We start from the raw sequence: 14,750 nt of genomic DNA on the forward strand, positions 1-14,750 counted from the left end.
TTTGTATGTTTGTTTTTCCTCTCCAGGTTTTCCAGATAAGTCCAGCAAATTATGTAATTTGGATATTTAGACGCTTACCCTTTAGCAGCTCTTTTTATGCCCTTCCATGCTCTGCCCATCAGTAACATTTTCCATTTGTTGATCTTGCTGCACTTTACAAAGGAAAGGAAGTAGCATTATCTCCATTTTAGAAATGAAGGGACAGGTATCTGTTGGCGAATGGAGTTGTTCAAGCTCCCACAGAATTTCTTTAACCAAATAATTCCAGTTCTCTGACTCTCCTATCCCCTAGACCAGTGGTCTCCAAAGTGGGGTGCGTGCACAAGACGATCCATTGGGGTGTGGGAAGAAAATATTAGAACTTCTATTTCTATTTCTATAAATATACATATATTGGGGGTGCATACTCAAAAATTTTTTACTGATAGGGATGTGCAATCAAAAAAGTTTGGAGACCACTGCCCTAGATTGTGCTGCCATCTGGGGAAAAAGGGAACAGGCTGGAATGAGATGTGCATTTCTGGAGCAGTAACAATTGCTACCTGTCACACAGGAAAATGGATTGGATGGGATATAAAAGTATAGAAGTCAGAGGTCTGGTCCCAAATGAAACTACTTACTGTAAGGAATTTCAGCTGCTATTTTTTTTTTTTTTTGCATAGTCCTGAGTGACAGAGGGCTTAGTCCTGTACCAGGTGCAGAATGTAGCCTATCTTATTCTGAATGGTCTACCTAAGTAGACCGATAACATGAATAGAGACTGTACTGGAAGACCCAGCGGGAAAGTCTGTCTAGGTTAACTTCATGACACAACCTTTGCATATTTACTTCCTAAAGCTACCGCTGCCTGCAGAAAGATTAATTTTGCTTTATGCCCTAAAAGTAGTAAGATTTGGATTCAGCCAGTTTTCTGGTTGCAGCAGCGTACAACAGCAGTTAAGTGGCTGCTGCTCAGGTGTGGGGTGGTGTGTGGAAGTTCGTGAAACTGTGTGTGAGAGGGCAGCTACCATGGTGGTGACTATACAAAAAAGTTTACCCCTTAGGAAGGAGGGAGCCCCTTTTTTCTGGGAGCCATCATCTATTTAGAGTAAAGTCTGTACTTCTTACTGAAAATATTAATTTTGCTTGAGGAGGTTGAAGGAAAAGACATTACTCCAGCATACGTCAAGCCTACTGGTTAATAAGAGTCTTCAGTGTTAGTGGCGAGGTAGAAACATCTTCCCTACTGACAGTTCCTGGGGCACTTCTACGTGTGCTTTGACATGCTCTGATTAGAAGGCATCAGAGTAGACTCAATTAATCAAGTCAGCCGGAGCGTCCTGATTGGAACGTTCAACAAGCTCTATTTAAAGCAGCCCTGGCGCCATGTTAAAATGCAGGATGATGAATACACAAGATTCTCCCAAGAGCTGCTCTAATTAAAATGCCCCCTACCCCCCACCCTGGAGTGCGTGTATAGGTGCCCTTTCTAACTTTCTGCCATCACCTACCTTAAAGTCTCCTTCCCTAGAACTTCTGCTTCTTACCTGTTCTCTAACCTTCCTTTTTGGAAGGCAGATCGACATGCCTCTCCCAGGCAGTCTGCACTTGTCATCCCTTAAAGTCACTAAAAATACAAATGATGTATTGTGATATGGAATAAAAATGAGGCCACATTGCTGTAAGTATCTTTAATTGAAAATGAGTATAAGTATTATAGGGGTGCCCTTTAGAATGGTAGAGATTTTCTCATAGTTTTTAACATAGTGTGCAAGTGTGCCCACACAGTGGGCAGTGAATGTTACTCATGTTCTTTCTAACCTGTACTTGTTTTGCAGGTAGATGCTGCTATGGCCGAGCTGAGTATCAGCCATGTTGCTCATAGTATAATCGGAAGCCGTGTCTTCAGGGGAATTGGTGGTGGTGAGAGGCGTCGTGTTTCAATTGCAGCCCAGCTTTTACAAGATCCCAGTGAGTAGTTTCTCAGACGAGAACTAAAACATTGCCCTTTTTATTACACTGTCACTTCACGCACACTAACAGTACCCACTGTTTTACAGACCTTTAAAATAGAGGAGCACTTTTTTCTGCTACAGGTCAGAGCTCCAAACTCCCATTGCCTTCAGTTTGCAGACTAGTTGCACAGTCAGTTAGAACTGTCACTAAGCCATTAGCTGAGTAGAATTCCCACTTCGACCCCTTACATATTAGGCAACCCTGGGAAAACCACTAAGGGTGCCTATACATGTGCTCAGGGGTGGGGGGAGGCCATTTTAATTAGAGCAGTTCCTCGACAGCTATTCTATGGCTCACCATCATTTGTATTAAGCTTCCCTGCTCCCCTCCCCCAACACACATACACATTTTAAAATGGCCGCAGAGGTGTTTTAACTAAAGCTCATTTGATGAGCTTTAGTAAAAATGCCCCCGCAGCCATTTTAAAATGCAGGGAGTGGGGAGGGAGTTCATACACATGACAATGAGACAACTCATATGCATTCCAATTAGAACACAAATGAGCACATCTATAGGCAGCCTTAGGCCCCAACAGGAAACTGTAAGAAAAGGCTTAGATGGTAGAAATTTAAGCATGTGATCAACTTTGTGTGTTTGTTTCCCATTTATTAACCATAGGAGTAATAAAACTTACTCATCTTAGAGGGCTGCTATGGGGATTAAGTTGTTGTTTGTTCAGCACTTTGAAAAAAAAGTGCTAAGAATTATTATATGTTGTTTTTACTGAGTCCTAGATATTTATTTAGATTCAGTATAGAGCCAAAAAGCAGCATATATACAAGCTGTACTTATTTCGACAATACTTAAATCCACAATCTAACTGGAATAACTCCCCAGGAGCATAAGAACTGTCACAAGCAAAGTAGAATAACTAGTCTCATAAATTAGCTGGCCCAGTAAGTCATGTGTACCCTACTTATAATACATGCAGATATTAAAGAACTGGTATCTTGTGTGCATTACTTTCTTAGAAAGTTTTGTGAAGAAACTTAAGATTTTTCTTGGGTATTACAATGTCCCTTTTAAATATCTAAGTTTACATATGATAACTTAATTTAAAGAATCAGCATTTGTAGATTTAGTGATGTTAATTCAGCCAGTCAAGAAATAGGATTGGCATTTCTCCTAATAAAGGATCAAAAAGTTGATTTCCACTGTGTTTCTATACTATATAACACATGCATTCTGCTGCAATGACAGAAGTCATAGGTACACATAAAATTGTGGAGACTGGGGGATGCATTTCTAAAGGGGATAATAGAACTTTTTGTCTCTGAGTTGTCACTGCTAAGATAGTTTCTTAAAAATGACACCATTTGATGGCTGTTCAGTGGCCTATGTGAAGTGAACTCTTCTCAGTTCTGTTCTGTTCTGTTCTTAGTAGGCAAAGGCTTCTACATTACCTAAACAGTCACACCAGTAAACATTACCCTTGTGAATAAATAGTCTTCCTGTGAAGCCAGGGAACAATTGGACATATAACCCTTATTTTCCTCTTGCCATTGCCTACCTAGGGAAGCTACTGCAAAGTAAGCTAGGGTGGGATTCTACAGAACGTTAGCTATTTCAGGCTAGTTCTGCATGCAGGCACCCTTCACATGTCATAAAACTTGAGATGGCTTACTCCATCTTTAGATTGCTTAGCACTAAGGATGCCCATGTAGGAAGCTGGTGCAGAACTGTTAGTGTGCTGTAACTTTGCATTTTAGCTTACTTCACAATAATATCTTCGCTGTAACCACAAACAAAGGCCCTCCAAGCTAAGATTATACACAAGGGTGAGTAACTTTCCATGCTGTACCTCATTTGTCGTAAAATAAAAGACTACCTTCTCCAGGTAGGTTCATCCAAGAACTTGCTGTGTAGAATTAAAATAATTTTTACTAGTGGGGAAAAAACAATACCCAATAAAACTCAATCACCTGTAGCATTGTGTGTATTGTACTATCAAATATATTTAAATCAGGGTTGTTCAGGGGGCTGAACCCTGCATGGGCCACTGGGGCTGCCACAACACAGGCAGCTCCCCTTTCTCACTACTATACTTGTGGGTGGCCCCCACACTACTATACTGGGTGGTGCAACTAGCACCCCGTTCAGCTCAACAGCCATTGGCTCCCTTGCTGCACCATGCCATGGGCTTCCCCAGCACCACATGTTGCATTGCACTGCACCTGCTCCTGGGGTAGGTTCAGGAAGCAGAAGCGAGGGGAAGGAGGGGAAGTCCAGGGACCCTGGCTGCAGCAGCAGCTGGAGTAATAGGGGGAGTGGCAATCTGGTAGGAGCCCAAGACTTACAGATTAATCCCTTATGGTCTGTATGCAGCCCCTGGGCCATCAGTTGGGCAACCCTAATTTAAATAGTTCATTGTATAAAGCACTGTTGTATCTAGTGTGTTTGTGCAGAATATATACTTAATATCATGGTGTGTTCCATTGTCCTTGTAACCATTATAGCATACTATTAACTCTGAAAAAAAGACATCTAAAGTGAATCTTTTTGATAGCTTCTAGGAAGCCAGGTAGATTTGAAAATAAAATCAATTTCCTATTCTGAGAATCAAAGAGCAGAGCTGAAACTGCTGACATTTTTCACCTCAGAATTGCTAAGGGTGGAAATCTGTCCATTGAAATAAATGAAATTAATGTGGTACTGTTTCATATCTGCTGGGTTTGGCTGTCACACTTGAGAGCTAATCCAACACTGTTCACTGCATGACCTAAGGGACAAACACTACAAAATTTGCTCTCTTTTAAATGAGTTTTCAGAAATTCTGTCTCTTATATTCACAGAGGTCATGTTACTTGATGAACCAACTACAGGGCTGGACTGCATGACTGCAAATCAGATTGTCTTGTTGCTTTCAGAACTTGCACACAAAGACAGGATAGTGATTATTACAATTCATCAACCACGGTCAGAACTGTTTCAGGTAAGGAATGTCAAGCAATGATTGCATTTTACTGAGTTTCATAGTACACAGTTTTTACTGAAGCCAAAAGTACAAGAGAGATCAGTACAGCCTGGGTGCATCTAAATGAGATGCTTGTGCGGTCATCATGGGAAAAATAGCTCATTTGTGAGCATAGAAATGATGTATTATGGAAATTTAATGGCAGGCCAAAGTTAATCTTCCTTTATTAGCTTGTTAGTGATGTTCTTGTTAATACTGTATAGTTATCAGTAATCTGTTATTTGTCCAACCAGTTATTTGACAAGATTGCTATCATGAGCTTTGGAGAACTGGTTTTCTGTGGGAAACCTACAGAAATTATCACATTTTTTAGTGATTGTGGCTATGACTGTCCTGAGCACTCAAATCCTTTTGACTTTTATGGTAAGTTGAACTCAGTCATATTATCAAACACACTGACAGTTCTTTCAGGCAAAGAAGTTGAAGGTTTTGCCAATGGAGAACTCATTTCTTCTAATTTTTCCTGAAAACTAATGATACTACACTTATTTATTCTATTTCCTGTCAGTGGAAAGAAACCCTTATTCAACGGAATGGCTGCTCTTAGTTCTAAGAGGTATAGTAAATGTGAGATCGGCAGCAAAAAAAGTTAGGTTGGTCCTGAAGGTGTGCAACTTCTGTTTAGCATGATATTTATTTAAAACCTTGGAATATATGGCATTTAGATGCCATGGCAATGGGCAAAGTAGAGTCCAAGCATGCAGGTTGTTGATCTAACATTTCACTTTGGCTCAGTAAAGAGTAGAAATGTGCAATAGCACTGCAGCATTAGCAGATGAAATAGAGTAAACTAAGGGCGCAACTGAAGTTCCAGGCTCAGGACCCCTTTGGATTCCTAACAGCCATCCCTCCTGTTGCCTTTACAGGAAATTGAAAATGTTTAGCCACTTTAAGCTACTTTATAGAAGGATGCAATCCCAGCCTTAAATTGAAGAGATCTCTTGATTTTTGTTTTTAGGGGTCGATTGTCCTCAGTTACTGGGATTCTTCAAGATGTTCTGTCCATGCATGTGTATGGGATCCTGTTGCTGAGCTGTGCCTGAACCCTGCCGGTTCTCTCTCCCTTAGTTAAAGGCATAATGGATAGAGCAGCCTCAGCCATACCTCAATTAATCTTGATAATTCAGAATCTCAATTTAAAGACATGCAAAAAAAAAAAAAAAGGTGACGGGTCATGGGAGAACCACAGATTCTGCCAAGTAGAAAGAAACCATTTTGTTGTCTTTAAGCGTGTAGCTGTATGCATCCCACTCTAGGTGGCTGTCCTCTCATGAAAGTAGTTTTGAGGTGGTCTAGCTGCCAACTAAAAGATGATTATAACATTGTTCTGCTAAACATGCTCTCTGGTCTTGCAGCCACTCCTAGTAGCCTCCTTACAGATCTCTATCATGCAGATATTTTTGTGAAATAGCTTTTAAGTCCTCCCTGGTTTCTGAAAGGAAGCTTCTTGAAAAGGCAAATACTTTTTCTGCATCAAAAAATGATGCTTAGCAAATAATCATTGATGATTTGCTCTGCATGGTTGAAGTGAAGGAATAAGCTTTTTGAGGTTTTTTTGTCTCTGAAAGCAGCCAGGCTGACAACCTTGTTCCTAAATTGAAGAGGCCCAGCACCCAGATGCGTATAGATTTGTTAGAAGCCAGCTTGGTTAGTTGGTTCATTACTGTCCATCTAGTGAATGAACTGGGGCTCTGAAGGGAGTTATTCTAAGCAGGAGTGATGGACTGCCCCCATTTCTTGGTTAGCAAAGAGGTTAATGTCCCTTGCTAGGTATTGAGAGAGAAGAATGTGGCCAAGAGACCAGGGAAGAAGTAGATCTTCTTGCACAGCCCTGTCTGATGAAGCCCCTTCTGTTCCAAGGACACTGTCAGAGAGGTAGTGACCTCCATCCATCAGCAGTAAGTCAGCTGGAACTTTTATCAGTAGCAACTCTGGTACTAGTAATGCAGTTTTTTAAGTTGAGAAATTTAGTACTGTATGTAGGCCAAATAGCATTAGGACCCATCATGGATTTTACATTTATGCAGTGATTAATTTTAGGAAACATTATATATATACCCAGATGTTTCCTGAAATTAGGTTTACTACATTCATGTTTGGTCTCTCTTAACAGCTGATTATAAGCTGTATTCATTGTTATCATATTTATGCTTGTATGTATGTTTCTAATGGCCTTTTTTGCCTCCCACAAATTTTATTTCTTATATGAGGTGAATAGTTTGGAAGGATAGGAAATGAGAATATAGGAAAAATAAATTACGGAGTCTTTGGTTAAGTATATAGTTTAATGCTGTTTTGTGAATTTCCAGTGGATCTGACATCTGTAGATACTCGAAGCAGAGAACGTGAGCTGGAGACCTACAGTAGAGTTCAGATCATTGCATCTGCCTATAAAAATTCAGAGATCTTTTCCAAGACTTTAGAGGCCATTGAAAGAATGAAACACATAAAAGATATGACTTCTATACCTTTCAAAAGCAAAGATTCACCCAATGCACTCTCCAAACTCTGGATCCTCTTACGGTAAAAAAGCAGTTACAAAAAATAATATTGAAACTCTAATCCTATAACATTTAGACAAAATCATTTTCCTTGGATACACATTATTTCTTTCCCACTGCCACTCATTTTCCTTGTGCTTAGCTTTTTTTTGTCTGGGCGCTGCACTTCAAGAGGGACGTGGGGAACCTGGAGAGGGTCCAGAGGAGGCCACTTGTATGGTTGGGGGCCTCCGTGGCCAGCCCTATGGGGAGAGGCTGAGGGGACCTGAATCTCTTCAGTCTCCACAAGAGGAGACTGAGGGGGGATCTTGTGGCTGCCTACAACCTTATCAGGGGCCACCCGCAGGGACTCGGGGAAAGTCTGTTCACCAGGGCCCCCCTTGGAGTCACTAGGAACAATGGCCACAAGCTGAGGGAGGGGAGGTTTAGGTTAGATATTAGGAAGAACTACTTCACTGTAAGGGTGGCCAGAGCCTGCAATAGGCTTCCCAGAGAGGTGGTGCTCTCACCTTCCCTGGAAATCTTCAAGAGGAGACTGGATAGGCACCTGGCTGGGGTCTTATGACCCCTGCCACCCCCAGTGCTCCTTCTTGCCCATGGCAGGGGGTGGAACTCGATGATCTGTCTAGGTCCCTTCCGACTCATTGATTCTATGATTCTATGCTGTGGCACCTTGGGTTTTATGCTGTAGCACTCTTGAGATCCTTTCAAGGGCACTATAGGGTGCTATGCAATGTTAACACTGTTAGGTGTACAAACATGAGTCACAAGATAAACCCAGAGATTCAAATAGGTGTTCATAATGTTGAAGCCATTCTGATTTGTTGTGGTCTTTCTGAGTTGTTTGCAACAAAACAATTGCTCTGTTATTTTTCTGTAGTCAAAAAATGAGTGGAAAGTAAGAGCTGGCATTTTCTGAGGACTTGCCTTGAGCTAAACAAGGGGTGCCTTGAATCTAAAAAGGTTGAGACCCACTGGTTTAATCACTGCTACCTAAAAGACATAATGATTCTGTTTCTGTATCAGGAGAACAACAAGGAACTTCTCCAAAGATAAGATGGGCGTCATCATGCGTCTCTCCCAGAATCTGTTGCTTGGCCTGTTCATAGCATTTTTCCTTCTCCGACTGAAGGATGACCCTCTGAAAGGAGCAGTGCAAGATCGGGTGGGGCTTATTTACCAATCTGTGAGTGCCCCACCTTATACAGGAATGCTCAATGCTGTTGCCCTATGTAAGTTTGTGATCTGTCCACATTATATGCAGCAACCGGTGCATATGCTATAAGTGCTCTTATATAGCATATGATATATAGGCATCTTTTAAAAATGTTAATTACAGAGACAGTGCATTGTAGAGCTGCTCAGTTGTACTGTAGGTGAAAAAATGTCCTGTATGTATTTATCCTAGTGCTATTTATCCTGTTGCTATTTCACGTCCTCCTAGTGAAAGTGGCAAGGAGCGTAAAACCATGACTCCACCTAAGCCTTGTCTCTCGGTGTCCATATGCTAAGGCTGCACAGATGAACTCTGCAAGAGTAGAAGAGTCCTGATGGCCCACCATACCCTGGTGTGGCTGAGTATAAGGCAGGGCAAAGTCTCACTGTTAAGTTACACAGTGTTAATTGAAATAATGCCCATAGATATGGAAAGGGCAAAAGAGTAATTAAGTAACTCTTAGATAAGATTGATATTAGATTATTATGTTGTGGTATCTGATCCTCAAAACAATTATGTTCTTATTAGAAGCTGTTTCTTTTACAGCTGCCATAAAAAAGCCACCCATGTAATGATGGCAATTGTTGTGTCTGTTTAGGGAATGTGCATAGTTCGTATCCTCTTGGGATCTGAACTCACGTAGGAATTGGTTAGCCATGGCAGTTCTGCACGGCCTCAGATTCTTACCTGCTGGAGGTGAAGTTTGCCTTGTGCTTGACACATTTGGCCACCTCTTGTACAGTATGCAGATTGTCCCAGCTTACTCCTGACCTGGCTCTCACTTGCACATATGGGTGGCCGCCAGCCTGGCTAAAGAAGAAAGCATTTCTGAACTATTCTGATAAAATGTTGTCTTGTCAAGTTTGCTAGGAGCAATTCTTCTGTGGCCTCCATGGTCAAGGGTACTTTAATTCCTTTTGTACACGTTCCAGTTCCTGCTTTACGTGCTACCAGTGACCAAGAAAGCAAAGATGGCTTATACCAGAAGTGGCAAATGCTGTTAGCATACATACTGCATTTCTTGCCTTTCAGTATCATCAGTGTGGCAATGTTCAGCACCTTTATGTACTGGTAAGCATTAAGACAGCTACATCCTCTTAAGTCTTGTATTTACTGTCTTCCCTTAGGAATAATCCTTTCCTTTTAGATCCCTTTGTCCCTCTTGTGAATCTGTTCTTCTTAGGTTTAAGCAACATAGAAGAAAGTTCTTAAATGCCTATAAGTAATTTTTGAAAACACCGTTGATAGCTCCTAAGCAGAGATATTATGTCAATTTTGATGTAATAAACACTGTCAGTGAAAGAAAGGTCTTAACATGATAGCAACCTCAGGTGTTTAAGATACCAGTTTTAGCTTCCTTTTTGTGGAAATGGATTCAGTGCACTGTTTCAAAATATGCAGTCTTGGTCAGCTAAGAGGGCTTTAAAAAGTAAGGCAAAAAGAGAAATAGTCAGGATGAAAAAGCAGACACATGTATCTGGGTGGCAGTAAGAACTCAAGTTTTACATACCCAGTGGTGTTTGTGACTTAGTGAAAACCAGGGAAAGTAGCGATGTTCTCTGGGTTTGGCCTGGTCAGATCTTCCCTTAGGATTAAGATGGTAAAAGCACAATGATTTCAGGGTAAATCTTAGGGTCCCAAAAGAAGAGGGGATGGCAACTAGTGGGAAAACTTTTTTTAATCTGCCCATTTGTCTACAGTTGTTGTGAATTTAAAGATCACAGGAAGGGATGATGGGTGGAATAACCCATCTTTTCATTAGATAGGAGCAGGCATAGTTTCTGGCAAACTACGTTTGGGTCCACTGATTTTCAGGTCCCATCTTCTTGTTTACCAGACATGATCCTAGCACAGTCCATGGGTGGTATCAGTAGGCCTTTTGTAGACTAATATCTGCCTTTAACTTCTGCTGACTTTTAAAACCAATTTTCTGTAACAAGCTAAGTTTAACTTTTGTTACCTTGAATGGATTTGGGTATAGAGTTTTACACAACTATGTTTATATCAGGTGTGAAGCAATTAGGAGCTGTGATGCATACATAGCACAAATTACCATTCAAGTTTTTTCAGCCTTATCATTCTGTATACCTCCAAGTTATTGTAGGGTGGGTGGATAGTACACTGAAGATTATTATAACCTTTCCTCTGATATTTGATAGTAAAGGGACAATTACTTTATAGTCTGCAGTAAAATGCACATAAATGAAGGGATTATTACCTCTGACTTCAGGTGCCAGAAACACTTTCATCTTTCTTGTGTCCTGGATGCATGCATTGTGGTCAGTTTTAGGGTTTGTCTACAAGAGAAGGGTACTGTAATACAAGCTACAATGTAAATTGAAAGTAGCTGCTATTCTGCAATAATTCTCTCTGTAGGCTCACTTATTCCACACTAAGTGTATTCACAGTTTCATAGTAGTTAGGGGTCAGAAGGGACCTGAATAGATCATCTAGCCTAACCCCCGCCACTGGCCGGAGCACATGCTGGGATCACACGACCCCAGACAGGTGTTCATCCAACCTCTTTTTGAATTTACCCAAGATAGGAGCAAGGACCACTTCCCTAGGAAGTTGGTTCCAGATCCTAGCTGCCCTAACAGTGAAATAGTGCCTCCTAGTCTCTAACCTGAACCTATTCTCCGGCAGCTTGTGGCCATTGTTCCTCGTCACCCCAGGTGCTGCTGGGGAGAATAAGACCCTTCCTATTTGCTGCGGATCTCCCCTGAGTTTGTAGGCAGCCACCAAATTCCCCCTCAGCCTCTGCTTGCTGAGGCTGAACAGGTTCAGGTCCCTCAGCCTCTCTTCATAGGGCCTGCTGTGTTGCCCTCCAACCAAGTGGGTGGCCTTCCTCTGAACCCTCTCAAGGCTGGCCACATCCTTCTTAAAGTGCAGTGCCCAGAACTGGATGCAGTACTCCAGTTGAGGTCAGACCAAAGTTGCATAGAGGGGGAGGATCACCTCTCTGGACTGGCTTGAGATGCATCTTTGGATGCACGACAAGGTGCGGTTGGCTTTGCTGGCTGCGGTCTGGCATTGGCGGCTCATGTCCATCTTGGAGTCAGTAATGACTCCAAGATCCCTTTCCGCCTCTGTGCTTACATACGTATTGTTGACATATAGTTTAATCTACTTAGGCAGGTCTCTCCAACTGCAGTGGGGTTTTGGTGGAGAAAGGAGTGTCACACATGGCATACACCATACAGGCCATATTCCCCCCACTACCCAGCCATCGCCCACAGCCGCACACATCTCCTTTGGATTTCCTGTCTGGCACATGGGATACCCAAGTGTCCCATGTGGGCACACTGGCAACAACTGGCAACACACATCTCCCCCCAGGCTCTGCCCCATTATGTGGCAATGAGAGTTGCAATGACCCTCAGGCTGCATCATGGCCCCTCGTGGGCTTCCAGTTGGACAGCCATGCACTTTGGAATAATTTTGTAAATAGACTAAGCTTAACTGTCCAGAGATAGTTGTGTGGAGTAAGTGTGTACATGTGGAGAGCATCTCTGAATATTTTTTTTGTGAGGGGAGTTTCCCCAGGCAGACAAGCCCTCACAGCCACATCCTTTATCCAGGTCCTCCTGTTTTATAGGAAGCAGTGGTGTGATGTTCAGATGGGGAGAGCATTGGTATAGTCCTTTTCAGAGATCTCAATGACTGTAAGGTCTCAAGTGCAGAGACAGAATGGACCAGGGAAAATAAAGCACTTTTTTTCTTAAATTACCTTTGTGCTCTTATGGTTGGAAGGACTTACACACGTCATTAGGCAAGGCTTGCTGTGTTTTGATTTTTAGAGAAGCAGGAGTTTACAGGTGAGGAGTTCCTTCTTATTTCCTTGTTAAGAGGCTAGAAAAAAAGAACATCAGCTGGGAAAGTCTGTACTGCTTTAAAATTGCCCCCTTCATTGAAAAATACAAAAGATCTTTCTCTCCTCTGAAGTCATTCTCCTTGCACCCCTATGATGAGCTGATTGCTGGAGACCTGGATTAGAGCATTCTGTGGCCTTTCCTGCAAATGCTGACAATCCTCTAGGACTGTGGAGGAAGGACTACCAAAGGCAGCACCAGAGAAGGGAGAGGGCATGGACTTCTGGGAAGGTGGAAGCTTTTGACCTCTGGCAGCAAGCAGAAATCTCCACCTGCAACAGTTTGCCCACAGAAGAGATATGGAGCCCCAGCAACAGCGGAGGAGCTGCACGTTCTGCTGGTTGGTGGAAGAGGGCAGGCCTCCACAAGGTTGGAAGGACTGAGACCACTGCCACCAAGAAAAAGCGACGGGTGGTGATGGTTGGAGACTTTTGAGGGGGAGGCATGACCTGTTGCCTTGGGCAGTCTGCTGCTTCCCTGGAGCTCAGATCCAAGATGTCACAGAAGGATTACTGAGACTCACTTGGCCCTCTGACTATGATGTCATGCTGCTCATTCATGTGGGCACCAATGATACTGACAGAGGAGAACCTGAGCAGATCAAAAGTGACTACAGGGCTCTGGGTGCAAGGGTGAAGGGGACAGGGCCTCAGGTGGTGTTCTTCTTGAGCCTTCCAGGCAAGGGGAAGGGGCCAGGCAGGAGAGAACACATCCTCCAGTTCAATGCATGGCTGTGCAGATGGTGTCGCCAGCTGGGCTTTGGCTTCTTTGACTGCAAGATTTTGTTCCAAGAAGAAGGATTGCTAGGAAGAGATGGGATCCACCTGATGAAGAGAGGAAAGAACATCTGTGCAAACAGGCTTACTAAACTAGTGAGGGCTTTAAACTAGGTTCCTCAGGGGATAGAGACCAAAGCCCTGAGGTAAGTGGGGAAGTGGATGACCTGAAGGAAGCACAAGTGGGGGTGGGGGGGAGGGCAACAGGGGAGGTGTTGTTATTCTTCCCCAGCAATTAGGGCAATTTGCTAGTTATCTCAGGTGTCTGTATATGAGTGCATGGAGCTTGGGAAACAAGCAAGAAGAACTGGAAGCCCTTGCACAGTTACAGAACTATGATGTGATTGGAATAACAGAGACTCAGTGGGATAGCTCACATGACTGGAGAACTGTCACAGATGGGTACAAACTGTTGAGGAAGGGCAGGCAGGCGAGAAGAGGAGAAGGAATTCCACTTTATGTAAAAGAGCCATATGATTGCTCAGAGCTCCAGTATGAAACTGGAGATAGGCCTATTGAAAGTCTTGGGTTAAGGTTAGAGGGGAGAGCAATAAAGGGTGATGTTGTGGTGGATGTCTACTATAGACCAAAAAAATAGGGGGAAGTGGTGGACGAGGCTTTCTTCAGATAGCTAGCAGAAGTTTCCCAATCAGAGGCCCTGGTTCTCATGGGGGACTTCAGTCACCCTGACATCTGCTGGGAGGGCAATACAGCAGTGCGCAGGCAATCCAGGAAGTTTTTGGAGAGCATTGGGGACAACTTCCTGGTGTAAGTGCTGGAGCGGCCAGCTAGGGACCATGCTCTTCTTGACCTGCTGCTCACAAACAGGGAAGAATTGGTGGGGAATGTAGTAGTGGATGGCAATTTGAGCAGCAGCAACCACAAGACGATTGAGTTCAGGATCCTGAGAAAAGGAAAGGAGAGCAGCAGCGTACAGACCTTGGACTTCAAAAAAGCAGACTTTGACTCACTCAGGGAACTTATGGGTAGGATGCCATGGGGGGCCAGTTTGAGCGGGACAGGAGTCCAGGAGAGCTGCCTGTATTTTAAAGAAACCTTACTGAGGGTGCAGAAATAAACCATCCTGATGTGCAGGAAAACTAGCAAGTGTGGCAAAAGATCAGCTTGGCTTAGCATGGAACCCTTTAGTGATCTAAAACACAAAAAGGAGTGGAAGAAATAGAGTTTACAAGTGAAAAGTTTTCATAGATTTCAAAGATTTCATAGACTTTAGGGCTGGAAGGGACCTCGGAAGATCATCGAGTCCAGCCCCCTGCCTGAAGGGCAGGAAGACAGCTGGGGTCATAGGATCCTAGCAAGATAAGCATCCAAATTACTCTTGAAGGCGTTCAATGTAGGTGCTTGAACCACCTCTGATGGCAGGCTGTTCCAGACCTTGGGGGCTTGGACAGTAAA

General features: G+C 43.1%; 1 protein-coding gene across 1 annotated transcript in view; it reads left to right on the plus strand.

The window, feature by feature from the left end:
* ABCG5 (ATP binding cassette subfamily G member 5) overlaps positions 1 to 14,750 on the plus strand; it is a 50,541-nt gene that overhangs the window by 14,185 nt on the left and 21,606 nt on the right. The window contains exons 5-10 of the mRNA XM_019516362.1: positions 1,818 to 1,950; positions 4,788 to 4,927; positions 5,203 to 5,332; positions 7,279 to 7,492; positions 8,497 to 8,702; positions 9,619 to 9,757. Of these exons, the coding sequence (XP_019371907.1) occupies positions 1,818 to 1,950; positions 4,788 to 4,927; positions 5,203 to 5,332; positions 7,279 to 7,492; positions 8,497 to 8,702; positions 9,619 to 9,757 (962 nt within the window). The remainder of the gene's footprint in view (positions 1 to 1,817; positions 1,951 to 4,787; positions 4,928 to 5,202; positions 5,333 to 7,278; positions 7,493 to 8,496; positions 8,703 to 9,618; positions 9,758 to 14,750) is intronic.

The sequence above is a fragment of the Gavialis gangeticus genome, unplaced genomic scaffold (assembly GCF_001723915.1).
Source record: "Gavialis gangeticus isolate Ggan-Ray unplaced genomic scaffold, GavGan_comp1, whole genome shotgun sequence".
Taxonomy (NCBI): domain Eukaryota; kingdom Metazoa; phylum Chordata; order Crocodylia; family Gavialidae; genus Gavialis; species Gavialis gangeticus.